Source organism: Myripristis murdjan, chromosome 4, assembly GCF_902150065.1.
Source record: "Myripristis murdjan chromosome 4, fMyrMur1.1, whole genome shotgun sequence".
NCBI lineage: Eukaryota > Metazoa > Chordata > Actinopteri > Holocentriformes > Holocentridae > Myripristis > Myripristis murdjan.
The window spans coordinates 20,416,368-20,432,320 of record NC_043983.1 but is presented as its reverse complement, the minus strand read 5'-3'; the positions used below and the strand labels follow the sequence as shown (position 1 = coordinate 20,432,320).

At 39.7% G+C, this 15,953-nt stretch overlaps 1 protein-coding gene across 3 annotated transcripts in view; it reads left to right on the top strand.

The window, feature by feature from the left end:
* The window catches only part of tgfbr3 (transforming growth factor, beta receptor III), a 75,497-nt gene extending 68,106 nt beyond the window's left edge, over positions 1-7,391 (top strand). For all 3 annotated transcript variants that reach the window (XM_030049171.1, XM_030049170.1, XM_030049169.1), the window contains exon 17: positions 2,365-7,391. In XM_030049171.1, coding sequence (XP_029905031.1) covers positions 2,365-2,483 — 119 coding nt within the window. In that variant the 3' untranslated portion in view covers positions 2,484-7,391. The remainder of the gene's footprint in view (positions 1-2,364) is intronic.
* The last annotated feature ends 8,562 nt before the right edge of the window (positions 7,392-15,953 follow it).

Here is a 15,953-nt window from a genome sequence, read left to right as displayed (position 1 = left end):
GATCCAGACAAGGTTAATTCCCTACAAGGAAATTCAGAGACGTAAATAGTTTAAATGGCACCACACAAGGTATTATTAGGAGGTTTTTTCTTATCTTGGCTTTTCTTATCTATGACAAATAAAAAGGTTTTTTTTTTTTTTAAATCTTGGCTTTGTTTTGAAACACACTCACACCAACCCACACACTGCTACCTTTCCCCCAATTCTGACATTAAAGAAGATCTCATCGACGATGGCACATGAAATAAATGAGGTGACAAAACAATGCCTCTGCTGCATTGCCAAGTGTCTGTTTATTTTAGGACAAGTAAAGTTGAGAGTGTGGAGTGTGCTATTGTTCTCAACTACCCACAAGTGCAGTCACTATAATCCAGCAGTAATGCGTCTCCCAGAGGTTAAGTGAAACTTTTCACGGAGACAGACATCCATTGCAACCGGTGGATATAAAATTTTCATGCAAAGTATAATTCTGTGACATACAAGTAGCCTTTATCTCTGCTGCTATCTGGAGAGATAACGCTTTGTCAGAGGACTTGGGAATTGCTGTTTCCTCAGAGAGAGGGCAGATAGGAGAGGTGAATCCAAGTCCCTTTGTTTTTGAAAGCTCAGGATCCTGTGAGGGGAGAGACTGTTTTTTTAGCCGGAACTCTTTGGCAGCTCTGCTCTGGTAAACATTAGCAGAACTGAGGGGCCTGCGAGAGGGAGTGAGATGCGAGATAGCCTGTGAACACATGTACACATGCTGCCAAATATGCTTGCACGCATTTACACACACACACACACACACACACACACACACATACACATACACACACACACACACACACACACACACACACACGTATACCTCATTGCACAAATTACAAATAAAATCATCTGTGCCTGAAAGAGAAAGTGCAGTAGAAATCCCTTCCTCTCTACTGGGTGGGACACGGCCATGAAATGAGCAGTGGACATACTGCATTTTAATACCAGTCACATTGTGCCAAATACATAAATTAAACACAGACTTGGCTTCATTTCAAAAGGGTTTGGTTCCCTGTCAGAGAAGGTTTTTTTTCCATACAAATGGAAGCATTTTTATTTGCCCCTTAACTTTCAGCTTTGGATCCCAGGAATCTACAACTGGAACACATATTTATACAAAGAACAATAAACAAGTCAGTGGTCTGAGATCCCGTCAGAAGGCCGTGTCTTGTGTTTATTCTGCTTTATCTGCTAAAGCTAGGCTAATTGCCTCCAGATAATAAAAGATGTGAACTGGATGAACAAGAGGCCTCTTCACCTCTCTCTATTCAAAGTATCATCTGTCAGAAAAGGATGTGATTGGTTGCTTCCGGGCTTTGGGGTGACGTCTTTTGTCTCCATAAAAGAAAAAAAAAATATTGTAGCGGCAAAGTGGTCACTTTGTGGATAATTAACAGCAGAGGAGCAGATAACTATTAACCTCTGTGGCAGATTATACAAGAAGATGGAAAAAATATGGGATAAATGAGGTCCAGAGGGCTGCTATTTTGCAAAGAACTGCACAGTCCTCTTACTAAGGGAAAGCTGTAACTCTTTAGTGCATTTTGACTTCAACAGCAGTAAAATTTATCCATGTAGTTATTTAGGTTAGCACGCAAATGGTGTCACTCTGCAAATGTGAGAAGCTTATCAAATCATTTTAAAGTAGATTCCAGCCTAAAACACATTAATTTAAAATCAGGAATTTTACAACCCAGTTCTGTTTTTCTGTTGGTAAATGTGCCAACATATGGAGAGCATCGGGAGCTATGATGGAGCTTATTGGGAGAAATAAGTGTGCTCTCCATCTTTCATGCTGCATTTCTCCCTGTGTTAGTTTAACATCGCTACCAATCAGCAAGTCTACAATCAAACTCTTGCCCCTTATATTTTTAGAGGCTGACCTTGAAACCTGACAGCTAATACCTCTGTTTGAGATCACTGATTATTTTTTCCCGTTAAACATCATTGTCACTGTGCTGAGAATATTACCCACTGATGATGCTGTGCTATAACAAAAATACGACATCAAACAACAAAATAGCACAAAAAATGCAATTAAAATTTCCAATTCATAGTTTTGAACATGATTTATGTATTTTTGGCTGGAATTCACAGGGTCTGTATCAGGGTCTGTCCTAGTAAACAGGAAGGGAGTAAACAGTGCATTTTTCTATCAAATTGTACTTCAGTAGGAGTACAGAGCAGGCTCCAATGATGAGTAGCACAATTTATAACTAAACAGTTACACTACCCACCTCTGGCATGTTGTGATTTATCGTTCTCTTTCTTCCTTGTCCTAAATCTGCATATCTGTCTTCCCTCTCTCACTCTCTCTCTCTCCTGCTCTCTGTCTAGGTGGGACAGCTGGCACACAGCAGGTCCAGAAGTCCCAGCCTGCGTCGGAGAACAGCAGCGCGGCCCACAGTATCGGCAGCACACAAAGCACACCCTGTTCCAGCAGCAGCACAGCATAGCCCAGGGCGGCCCAGTGGGACGCCTACCCCTGCCGGGGCACAGGAAAGGCCAAACAGGTCACAGGGACTGGTTTGTTGACATTTGCTTCCTTGGATGAAAGGAATTATTTTGGGGGATGCTTTGTGATAGGAAGGAAAGAAGTATGATTTAAAAAAAAAAAAAAGAAGAAGAAGAAAAAAGCATAATAATACCTTAAGTCCTTGGGTAAATTCCTCTCGTGGCACTTCAACAGTGGCTTTGGACGTTATAAAACTACTGTCCTGGTATTATTGGATTGAGGGTGTAACAGCTCTGAGACCCAGCTTGACAGCCGTACCTCAACACTAGTGCCTAACTAAAGCTACAAGAAAAAAATGTGAGTTTAACACCAGGCATTTTTTTTCTAATCCAAATGCTGTTTTTTTTTTTTTTTGTTTTGTTTTGTTTTGTTTTGTTTTTTTTGTTTTTGGACCACAGCAGAGCCTCTTGTTTTTACCTTAAATGGTTTGATTTGGGCAGTAAGTAACTGGCAAGAGTACGCTGATGGCACAGAACAGCAACAAGGCTATTTGCTGCGATAATGTCAGTATTAGCAAGTGAGATGGCGATGGCTGACCATGCACTGCACAGCATGGAGTCAAACACTTTATATGTGACATGTAACCTGAAGGTGGCAAACTAGCAGAGCAACCACTATTAGCAGTTGGAGGACAGTGCAGTACGAATGGAAGTCATCACTGTTAGGATGCACGGTGAGGCGACATTGTGTGTTATAAGAATCAGTTTCTATTTTATAAAGGATCAGTTAAAGATGCAGAGCAGTATATATGTTGAATGTACACAGAAGATACAGTAAATAACAAAAAAAAATGTGAAAGAGAAATGTGAAAGACTGATGCTGTTAAACAACAACACATTTTTTTAAAATTGTACACAAAGTAATGGCCGTTCTTTCCGTAATAATAGATTTATAGACAGAGTGGTCAACAATATTTTACCAGTGCATGTCATATTTTCTGTACATTAGCTACAGTAATGCAGTTAGTCCTAGGTCTAAACTAAAGTCTAAGTCTCAAGTCCCACTGATGTTACACAACTTCACAGGGGCATTATAGGTTCCCTTTCACCAGATGAACAGCTGTTGTAAAGATATGTACAGTATTTTTTTTTTGTATATACTGTAAATAATCCAAAATGTTATGAAACAGAAAAGTGCAAAGTTCTATCTCATCAGTTTTACTTTTTATTGTCTTTTTCTCTCTTTTTTCATAGCGATAGGAGTCTACATTGTCAGGCTGCAATTCAATTATTGTCAGCACAGTCCCAGAGCTCTAGTATTAACACAGTATGGACTATAGTGCTGAATGAAAGTAACAATTTTTAGAGAATGAACTACGGTATTAATTGGGCATTGTTTTCAAATAATTTTTAGCTGCATTCTGAAATCAGGTGCATAACATGTAGTAGAATGCTCCGTATTATTTCCTTGGCTTTCTCGTCCCTGTTTGCCTTGTCTTCTCAGTATAAATCTGGGCACTAGCATGTATTCCTTTAAAAGAATAAGCTGTAGTCAAAGGCCATGGTTACGTGCACACGTTTTCATGTTTTGTCAGTGTGTCTGATATGCTATTTTTCTTGTAATTGCAACCCTAATATTACCCCACCGTCATGGAATAATATGAATGTCTATTATTGTGCCTTTGTTGAGCCTATATGTAGTTTTATGAGATGGGGTGTGGGACAAATTGGGGCTCCTTGGATTCGAAAAGGGAATGATAGGGTTAATCCTCTTTGTATGTTTGTACCATTTTCTTTGTATGTGTTAAAAAGGTAACAAGAACAGTAGAATGTATATTGTCTCAAAGCTTTTTGATGTAAACATGTATAAAGGTTTCTACAGAGGGAACAGAATATAAATATATATTTGTGTATAAAATTATATTTTGGAATATATTTGCCAAAAGAAATTTATTGTCTTCTATTTGTGTATACTGTGAATTCTGGATTTACTCATTGGTAACGCTTTTTTTTTTTTTTTTTTTTTTTTTTTTAAGGGATTTATTCAGCCTGTTCATTACAGCCTTATTGCTTGTTTCATGGCATATTAATTAACTAGATGGCACTCAACAGAACACATATCTCCAGGATGGTCATAGCTTCCACTATGCACCAGTCCCAACTTGTTTCACGTCAGGAGATGCACACATTTTCAAGGCCTCTTCAAATTATAGCCACTTTTAAGCATTTTAGCTGATTATCATAACACCGCATCTCCATTCATGTCCATTGGCCATTATGAAAAATTCAGGCAGGTTATTGTGCGTATGTCTGAACCAAAAATGAGCTATCCAGTGCTCACCGTTTTCTTTTTTCTTTTTTTTATTCACCCAGTAGTATAACCTGTCTTTTTTCATGTTTGCTGATTGGCACACAAAGTTTGATGGTGTTACAACAGTGATGCCTTTTTGTCTGAATCTATACCTGCTATCATGCTCCTTCTGCCCACAAAGGGGGTATGAGAAGTTCATCAGTTCTTTCTTGCCCCATCATCAACTCTTCCCACTGATGCAAGTCCTTCCATAACTTTTTGGATTAACTGCCAGCAGACATACAGACAGACAGACATAACAGGTGGAAACATAACTCCCAGCCAGCCAATCCATTGGCAAAGGAGGTTAAAAAAAAAAACAAAAAAAAACAAGTTTTATAATGGCTATTACATCTTCATGAAATATTGAGGCTACTTTCAAATAAAAATTAACATCAGGAAAATTCACTTTAGAGCACACACTCAGACAAAAACAGATAAACACCCCCTGTCTTTGACTATTCGCAATGCCTAGTAAGCATTCATCCAACATTATTCTGCCTAAATTGAACTTCTCCATTGCATGTTTCTTATGTGTGTAATGAAGTTGTCATATTGTTCATGAATGAATGTGCCATGAAACACATTATGAGTCTGGTATGAACGTGATAAATCAATAACAAATAAAGCCTTACCTGCTTTTCTACATGCGCATGGGATAAAACATATAATTCTTTGTTTAAAGAATATTAGAATTTGTCATCTAGTGGTTTTATTCATTTCCAACTACTCACTTGCTGTTGAAGTTGTTGCAGATCGATTACTACCTTGTATAAATTATTCATTTACTAAAATAGTCTCATATGAAGTGAAATGGAGAATTAGATGTTATATATAGCATTGCAAAATTAATATATTTTGAATCCATATCTTCATCTTTTAATTTCATATGAATGATAAGCTGTAGTGTTGTATAATAAATTTGTACATTATCATGATATTACTAAATGGATGAAATTGACTAAATAACCATAATAAGCAACCCATTATCAGTTAAGGTCACATTGCAAAACCCCAGAGCCCCAAGCTATAGCTGCCATGCTGACTGACTTCAAGTCCACCTCCAGTTGTGTTTCAGTAAAAATTTAATTTGCCTGGGTTAGGGTTAGGTCCCCTGTTAAAGTCCATTGGAGACGTCTGTTCAGTAAAGCTCAAGTGATGCAGCACCACCATGCAGTGTGCTGTTTTTGTCGCATTCTGGTGGATTTCATTTGGAAAACAACATCACTGTATCACACTGTAGATGGACTGTCTCTTGTGAAACATTCTGTCTCTGGCAGTGTGGACGTATGCCATAACCTATCACCAGCGGTCATTGTGGGATTTGGGTTTTTTGACATTCTTGTAGTTTTGTGGCTTCTCTTATCGACTGTGGCATATTTATCTACAGTATATAATTATCCCTTCCACCCACCCCCCTGTTATGTCATCCTGTAAAGGGTCTGAGGGTCTCATGTTACTTTCTGGGTCTAATCTTTTCATTTGAGATAATTTATGGGATATTATTTCACTGAAATCTATGTATACTTCTATGAGAATTGTGCAAATGGAGAAATTCCTCAGTAAAGAATTGGAGTAGAAGTCCTCTTGCTCTCATTATACTTTGCTGCCTGCCCTCTGTTTCATGCTGGGATAGGCTCCAGCCACCCTGGGACCCTGAACAGGAATAAGCGGGTATAGACCGTGCATAAATGAATATGCTATTCTATCAATATGATTCCCTCATCAACTGAAATAAAGATGCTAAATCATACAGTATATGCAAATGACTGGACCATTGTTACGGTATATGTATGTGCCTTTTGCTTATTTTACTTTGAGGCAGACAAGAAAATCAATACCAATTTTATCCCTGTGCATCCAGTACAAAGATATCAACAGGCTGCACAATTGGCTAAGTGCAACCGTATTTGTCAAATAACATCCAGCAGATGGACAAATGGTTATTTGTATCACTGCACTTAAAGCAAGTAAGATCTTATTTCTATGTTTTTCTATGTCATGTGTCATAAAAATGCAAGATTGCTTCAATAATTCACCTTAAGAGATGCTGGAAGTTTAATTTTTGCTCAATTCACAGGAGCGAAGCCAGTAGCTTCCCCCTGTAACCGTGCATGAAGCCAACTCAGCATGCGGTCTGTTGCGATATTAATGCAGGATGCACAGGGATACAATTGGCATCAATCTTCTTATCTGACTCTGTGTAAAATAGACACACAGCAAATTTCCCAAAAAACCTGGTGTGTTCCTTTATTGGTAAACTGAAAACAGCTGTGAGCTCAAATCCATATGCCCAGAAAACAGACCTCCAGATTTATTGATTGTACTTCTTATATATATATATATTTTTTTTTTTTCTCACCATTTGACTACCTCACTTTTTCTATAAATACTGAATGAATGTACTTTGTGTACTTTGTGTTTTTGTGTGAATGAGTATATTTTTGTGTTCCTGTGACTGAAATACAGAAAAGTGATATTTAGATAATTATGGATTACACTGCAGTAAATTGAGGTGGGCCCCTACATGTTTTTCTTGCTGTCTTTTCATTTCTTTCTTTTCTTTTCTTTAAAAATGAATCAGACAATGAAGATTTAGTCCTTTTCCATGACACCAATAATGCCTTCATGGTGTTGTTTATGTGTAAAAGCCATTATTGTTTCCTTTCATTTAGAAAAGTTTTATATGCTGTAAATATGCATGATATTTGTATGCCTATTATGCCCAATAAATGTTTATAGTTATTCACAAGGTTGTCATAGTTCTGGTTACCTTTTTTTCTTCTTCTTTTTCTTCTTGTCAGGTCATGATGTCTATATCTTTCTGGGAATTATGTTAAGGCAGAATGAGAACAGCAGGGAAAAATCCCAGCATGCTGTGGCATGGTTGATGTTGAGCCAAATGTGTAAGAGTGCAGTGTAGATCTCTTCTGTATCGCCTCGGTTTAGAACAATAGGCGGTGATGATGATGTGTTAGGCTTGGCTCTGCCGCAGTGAAGTCAGCCTGGTGAGTCGTCCCCCTGGTGAGGTCATAACATGATACAGACCATGTGGACCTTTGGCTTGAGATGCAGGGGGGAATTTAGATGAGTGCAATCAAGCACATGCCCGTATAACACACTCTAATGCATGTGTGTGCGTGCTCACACTCAAACTGTACCTCTTTCTCTCCCCCTGGGATTCGCTTTGTCTTTGGTTTTGATTAGAGCTCCTTGGAGACGGCCGTAAGCGGTGTGCCTCTGAGCATTTTGTAAGCATCGTGATGTGAAACAGTATTAGAGAAAGAGGCCGCGGGTGGATGGTGAGGCAAGCTCTTATGTTTAGGTTATGACCGGTCCATACGCCTCAAACCCCCTGACCTCTGAAAGGCAGGGAGATCTGCCTCTGTGACATCAGATCTGCTGTCAGTCCCTGCTCTCTCTTCTTTCCCATACTGCTGTCTCCCCAGGGAGGGCAGTATGGAGGGATACTTCATGCTGAGAGGCTCTTGTCCAGCTGATGACTAATATAATAAATTGTTTAATAAATGCTTGTCCACCTCATCAAGCTTTTCAGATCAAAAGCCATTGGGTGAGATCATAGATTTTGACATGATTATTTTAATTTCCAGCTTTCTTTCTTAGGTACCTGGGACAAAAGTTTGTTGTTTTGCTTCGATTATCTAAAGTTTAATCCATGTAGTCACTGATTGTCTGCACCCCAGACATTACAGTATGACAGTAATGGTTCAACAGAATGGTTTCCTTGGCTGACAATACTCCAAACACTGACACTAGGGAGGCTCGTCTAATTTGGAACAGACCTTTGGTGTCCGAAACACTATTACTTAAAGTAAGTTAAGTGAGATGTTTTGGGCTTTGCTGGTTTACAGCCTCGTGAGACGATGAGGGCAGATTATGTGACTGTATACACCTTCCCTCAAAGCTGTTCTTCCCGCTCCATGGCAAATATCCAACTGTAATGTGGTCAGAACAATAACAGCACGTCCTGCAATGAGCTGGAACCAAATAGACTTGACTTCGAGGTGGTTACTTAACATTCTGGCCTATTTTCACTGGAAGGCTTTGGAGGTACAGAACGTGGTGGTTTACAGAAAAAATATTTTATATGACAAACATTTCACAGGCACAGGGAGAAGGTACGTTTTCCAGATCACGTTTCAGGGGCCCTGACACCTTGAGCTGGTGCTTTGCCAAGTCTCATTAAGTTGGACTGACTGCAGACGTGCCTGGTGAAAACACTACAGTATATGTACCTTTGAGCAAGGCACTCAACCCCTGCCTGCTCAGCTGCTACCAACCCTTCATATTTGATATCTACTATCTGCATTATAATGCCATTTGTGAAACTGGTGAGTGAAATAATCAAGCTCTCAGTGGTTTGACCAACTGGGAAATGAAGTCTGCATTATGCTGAATTGTAAATGATGGTTTTAAACTACATTAAAGTAATTGAATCTCGTAATATGACTCTAAGGAAAGTAACCTGGAAAAGAGGCACGGAGTCAGTCAAACAGGCTAAGCCAGTTACAGTGTTAGGGATAATGTAATAAACCTATTAAAAATCACTGCAGCGACACACGTTCCTTCCTATAATAGTCTCTGGTGAGGAATTTCTCAAGTTTGTGTTTCAGCAAGTTATAGTTGGATATACTGTGCAATAAAGCTCCTTATCTGGTCCAGTTAGCATTCTGGTTGAGCTGAGGGAATTCTTTAAGAGCCATGGTGAAACTGTAGCCTTGACTGAGGTATGCTAACTTTAGCCTCTCATTGCAGCTGGCTCTTGCTGCACAGGAAAATGACTATGGTACATTTCATATCGCTGCCAGAATCCATAAAACAGTTTCATTTTGCTGAATTGCAAACTGTGTTTTGATTGTGGCACATGGGTACTGAGTGTATTTTTTTTTTTTTAACAGAGATTTGAGGTCCACAATCATTGCTGCAAAACACTAGAGAGCATTTCCAGTTATGTTGAAGAAAAAAAAAAGAAATCTGTGGCTTAAAATTACACTGCACATAATGAAAAGCTCAATCATAACCAGCCCTATGCCACAAACATCTCCAAATCAGTTAATGTTAATGTCCCTTTTTTCCTCTCTCTCTCTCTCTCTCTCTCTCTCTCTCTCTCTCTCTCTCTCTCTCTCTGTCTCTCTCTCTCTCTCTCCCTTTTTCTTCCTTTCTAAGCACTGACCCATGCACACACACACACACACACATACAGGCACATGTATGTACACAATGCAGCCCTTCCTCCTTCATTTCAGCGACTAACCCACTGGCCCAAGACATAAATCCAAGTTGAAAACAACAACAAACTAAAACAAAAAAGAAAAGAAATAGCATTCATTCTTCTGGTGCATAAGTGTCTCTATTTGCCTTATCTGGGAAAGCTGTTTACATATCTGGTTATCAAATGGAGGGTTTCATGCACCAAGATCAGTGTGGCAATAGCAGAGCTGAACTTCACCCATAAACTTGCACAAGACACAACAACATTACTGCTGTTCAGTTCAGCTATAGGGCAGACAGTTTCCAGCGATCTGCTTAAAACTCATCATTAGAACCATCGCTTAGATTTGCCCGTAATACCATCATTAGTTTTGTGGAAAATGCTGAAACCGCAATGAGGTGTTTAACCCTTCGGAGTGACTGTTTTTATTAGTCTAAAACGCCTAGGCAAACAGGGAGTGAGACGGTTGCTGTTTATTTTCAATGGGCTGAACTTTGCCGTGCTCATTTGGCTTTGCACCAAGACAAGCATATTATCTTTTGCACAGATGACATTTATGGTGTAAACTGCACTGTGTGTGATTACCAGCTGGTTTAAAATACTATTTTATACCAGCCAGTAAACCAGCTTATAACTCTTGCTATTGTTATTCAGCACAGCATTTCTCTGAGTGGGCCTACCTGTCCTAATTAACCACAGACCGTCTGATTACGTCTTACTGGTAAAACTCTCTCAGATGTTCCTGATGGATGTTCCTAAGGGATGTCAAAGGACAGAAAATGCAGCTTTCTTTGCTGCCAGAGTCTGCAAGTGACAGACGGCAGAAGTTGCAGGAGGGAAGCCCAGGCTTCATTAAGATTTGTTTTTCCATCCTAGATCCAGAGCAGGGAAACTGCCTTGCCAGGCCTCTAGAGTTAAAATCTGCACTGCAACCAAACCAAATAACCCAGGTCCAAGTACCCGGCCCTAAATATAACCAGATGTCTGCCCTCAACCAATAATCACTGAAAACACACACCTTCCCTCTGATTGGTCCAGTGGAAGCCCCAGCTGATCAGTGAAAGCTGTCATCCAGAAAACAGATGTGAACGGTGTGCCTAGAATGCTGAAATTACGCTCATAGCCCCAGGCACCACTGAAAGGTGAATGGAGCAGTGCTGTGGTGAAAGAGAATGGTGAGGTACAGCTTGGAAATGAAAGCTGCAGAGGGCCGCTCTGCACGGCCCTGCAACCGGAAATGATATTGATAGAAGGGAACCAGAACCTGCACTGATGAAAATATTTTTATGTCTAGAAAATTTAATGCGTGCATGAATTATTTATAAAATGGATCATGCGCATAAGTATTGTAGCATCCTGGATTGATGTCAGTCAGGCCCCCAGACTCTCAGAAATCTCCAGTTTAGTTGTCTGAACTGGTAATGCTGGGTGAAAACTGCATAGTCGCTTTGATTCAGATGAACTTAGTCATGAAAACAAGTTGTTCAGATAATGTGCAATATACGCATGGGGGAAAAAAAAATCATTTAAATAGCTTTTCCTGTAATTACCACCATTAGTTGTCAAGTTTTAAGCTTGGAAAGTTTGTAGAGACAGTCTCAGGCTCTTTGCTTCACATTTTAGAGAGTTTTGAAGCACCTGAACTGGGGCCTTGAAATAATGAACCACTTAACCACACTGATAATACCATATTAATAATCTGATAATAATTGATGGAGTTGCAGTTCGAAACCATTTGAGTGAGAATTTGACACACATTACCTGTAACCACTCTAAATTGTTTTAAAATAGAAATGTCAATGCTAATCCTACTTTTAATTTTAAATATCTGAATTTGAAAACACAATCTCTGTGAAAACCCAAGTGATACAGACTACATTACTCAATTAAAAAAAGTGTTATACATGAATTCAGCTGCATATTTATCTTTATCTGGCTATTTGCTATCTCAGTCTATGGCTGTGGTCTTTTTGTTGCTTGATAAATGATAGAGTTTTGCAGGGAAACCGTCTAATTGACAGTTTGGCATGACAGGGCAGATTAACAGCTCCAGCTTGGGTCAGCTGGGACCCAAACCTGGGGCAGCCCCGGGGCAGGGAGAAATGTTTGCACATAAAGATCATGTGTGTGTTGTGAGGTATTCTGTTATATTGTGTGAGACAGAAACACACACACACACACACACACACACACACACGCATATCTGAAAGAAAGAGCACCATTGTGGTTTTAATGAACTGAAACAACTTGAGAGCATAATATTACCTGTAAGCAATATTCAGGCTGCTAATTTGACCTAGAGCATCCTGTACAGTTAAATCCCCATAGATTGCATTGTTGATTAAATACTGACCTGACAAAATGTTTGCAGAATGTGTGACAGTAAATGTAATTAAGGTTACAATGATGAGGAAATAGAATATTATCTGATAGGCATATGTGGCTTCAAAGTCAGACATCTTATTTACTGCTGACACCATCTAAGTACGGACCAATTTGTGCAGCCTGTATATTATATGATTGTGGCAGAGCAAGGTGATTCCTCTGTGTATTAAATTTTGCCTCCTTTCAGCAATCTTTGCTCAATAACTCGCAGCTAGTGGTGCCACTTTATTCCAAGGGGGACTGCTGGTAATGTTGACAAGCTGCTGTTCGTAGGGTATCTTAAGGACAAATATGGAATGTCTCTCTATAATGCGTCAAGTGTCTGGTGAAGAAAAATAACAGCGTAATATTGTCAAGGTGTCCCTTTAAGGGGCCCGGGCTGGCTGGAATCAGCTGAATTCCACAGACACGCTGCCATAAAGCCTCCCCGAGGAGTCTTCATCTCTTCTCTCAATCTTAATAGCAGACTCTTCCATGCAACCCAGTCGTGGTTATGTCAGACATGGCCATGGTTTTTCTCTCTTTCTCCCCTCCTCCTTTAAGTCTCTCTCTCTCTCTCTCTCTCTCTCTCTCTCTCTCTCTCTCTCTCTCTCTCTCTCTCTCTCTCTCTCTCCCCCACTCACTTTCTCTCCCCCTTTCTTACCTTACAGCACAATTCATTTCCTATCTACCCACTTAAATTTGTCTTTCAGCATTGGTACATAGATTCCTGGTGTTTTGAAGGGAGTTGCACTACCCTGAGAGAGGCTCATTATGAATCTACCAGTTTATATAGTCTGACAGCAGGGCTTAACTTGCTCTTGAGTTCCCCTGAAGATCAATAATGTCCAGCAGACAGCAATGGTGGGATTACATAAACAGCCCCCATGATGAGGGCTCCACGTTATACAGCATCAGGGCTTGGTAGTTTTGGAGACAGAGCACCTTTCATACTGAGATATCTGCTTCTTTTACTCTGGAAGCTGTCAAGACCAGAGGGGCAGCAGGCATGCTGATTTATTAAAAGAGCCTCAACTGATTATTATAAAAGTCCTATTGGCCTGATTACTCTGGTGTAAACAGTGCTGTCCAAGCTCTGCGGTTCTAGCCACGCACTGCTGCCCTGAAGAGAGTCAACACCCTATATGGTCAGCGTTGCGAAAACACTCAAGGTTAGGACCCCAAACAGCTTATTTAAGGGGACCTCTGTTTATATAAGTGTCACTGTCTTAAATTTTCAGATTTCTGGGGTTGTCCTCTGGCGTAGCCCAGCTGTACAAAATTTCACATCTCTTACACACTCAAAATTGATGACACAAGTAAGTGAAGCAAGCTAAGTGTGCCATTAAATGTGATTGTGGACGAGAGCATACAGAGTTAACAGCCCGTCTAAATGTCATGATGTTGATTTTCCGTCAAAATATTTAAATAAAAATTCCCTAGTGATGGAAATGTCACATAAATAGGATTAAAAATCTGACATCCATGAAAATGCCACGTGTTTTTCTGCACCTGTGAGAACTCCACAGCAGATGTTTCTCGGCGCTGGCCTGCATAGAGCATTCACTTTATCAAACATGCACGTGTTTCATTTGTTCAGCATTTCCAATAAGGAGGGGAATTTAGCGGCCTGCTAACACCTCAGCGCCAGTATAAATCAGACGTGGATATGATGTAGAGCAGAGCATTATGACCTTGCCGGGCAGTGGTGAGAGCTGCTCGACTCTGTAGACAATGCGTGATTTGATCTGCTAATGCCTTCCACAGCTGTAAGACCCGTACTGCTAAGGAGGTTGTGAATAAGTGGTGCAAGAAACCTGATCTTATTTACGATTTTTAACTGTAACTATTTGTGCCTCAACTATATTTGATGAGTAATCTAAAATGAGATCTAAAAAGTGATCATAACTCAAAAACTGTAAACAACTCTACCTGATTTTACTTTTGTAACAAAATAGGAACACTTCTGTGAACTGGATTATCTGTATTTTAATGTCACCAAACTCATTCTAGATGAATATTTCAAATCTATTAGATGATAAGAATGAAACCAGGGATGCCACTTGTCATGCAGTCTCTGGAATATCATGAAATCTTAAGACTGTCTTTACATTTGTAACTTTGATGCAACTACAGTTCTGTGCAGCTTCAGTTGTATTGGAGTTCCGTAGAAGTGGAGTAGGGGTTTCTGGCACAAATTCACCAGCTACCATGGTGCCTGGAGAGAGTCCACAGTGATCAAACCTCCAGCCACACTTGTGGCATAAAGAACTCCTCGCCTTGCCCCTGATGATGGCCAAAATTGGAAACATGTTGGCCTACCAAAATAGTTGTTCTTTATGCTATGAATATTGCTGGAGGTTTGATCTTGTTATTGGAGCTCTACAAGAAAGCCACTGAATAAAAATTGTAAATTTGGAATGGCCAGAACGAGTTTGGCGACACAGTAAAAGTGAAAGTTTCTGTTTTCAGTAAATTTTGTGGTAAATGAAATTTGGCAGTAATTTCAAATAAGTTGTTTTGCTAATTGTCACCTATTTACAGCGAAATTCACAACCCATACCTAAAATGAAGTGTTACCAGGATTTCTTGCTACAATTTAGATATCTTCTATGTATAATATATTCCAAGTTATTCCAAGTTAGTTATTATACTGTGATTGATATCTTATTCATGTACTTTTTCTTTCACCCAATACCACCCAGTTTATATATCCTGCAGTTGAACTGAACTGCCAAACTTTAGTTTTGTAAAATATTCACAGAAAAACTAAGTTGTTCTACCACTCTCCAAATTCAAGCCTCAAGAGATGCTTTTGATAAAGAGGTCAAGCCAAAACAAATACCGTCCACAGAGACTTGCACACCTATATTTTTAATGATATAGTGCCATAAGAAAACACTGCCCGGTACAGTGAAAATAACATACACAGAGCCTGATGTAACAATCCACTCTGCCATAATCCAGGGCAAACATTCATGTAGTATTCAACCATTCACATCCAGTTCAGTGTCAAAGGGATGATGTAGTAGCCCACTAATGGTTACTGTAGAGGCTTCACCATCATAAATCCATGGGACCATCAGACATGCAGCACCAGCTACCTAATCTAAACGCTTCAGTGCTGGACATGTGAGTGAGGGAATGTAATTAGGGCTATCAAGTGGACAACTCCATCACTAGGGTTTTATTACATTAGGCTTACAAAACCCTCATAAGGCTCAGTAAATGACTTCTGGTGCCTGTAGTTAAAGTTACGATGTAAATTTGCTTTTATGGGCAGTAGACATGCAGCAAGCCTCCTTCATTCTTCATCCCCTGTATTCTCCCTCTCTCTCTATGTCTTCAAGGAGAGCATGTTTAAGAAAGATTTGTTTTCGTCATGCATTGATAGTGGTTTGTATACATCAAACTCTATTCTCCGCCTTTTGCAGAAAAAAAGCTCAAGTGTGACCTACATTGGCGACATTGTTCCCTAATCAGTCAGCTCTATCCTGCCTCGGGCATAGCCTCCTTCACTGCCTG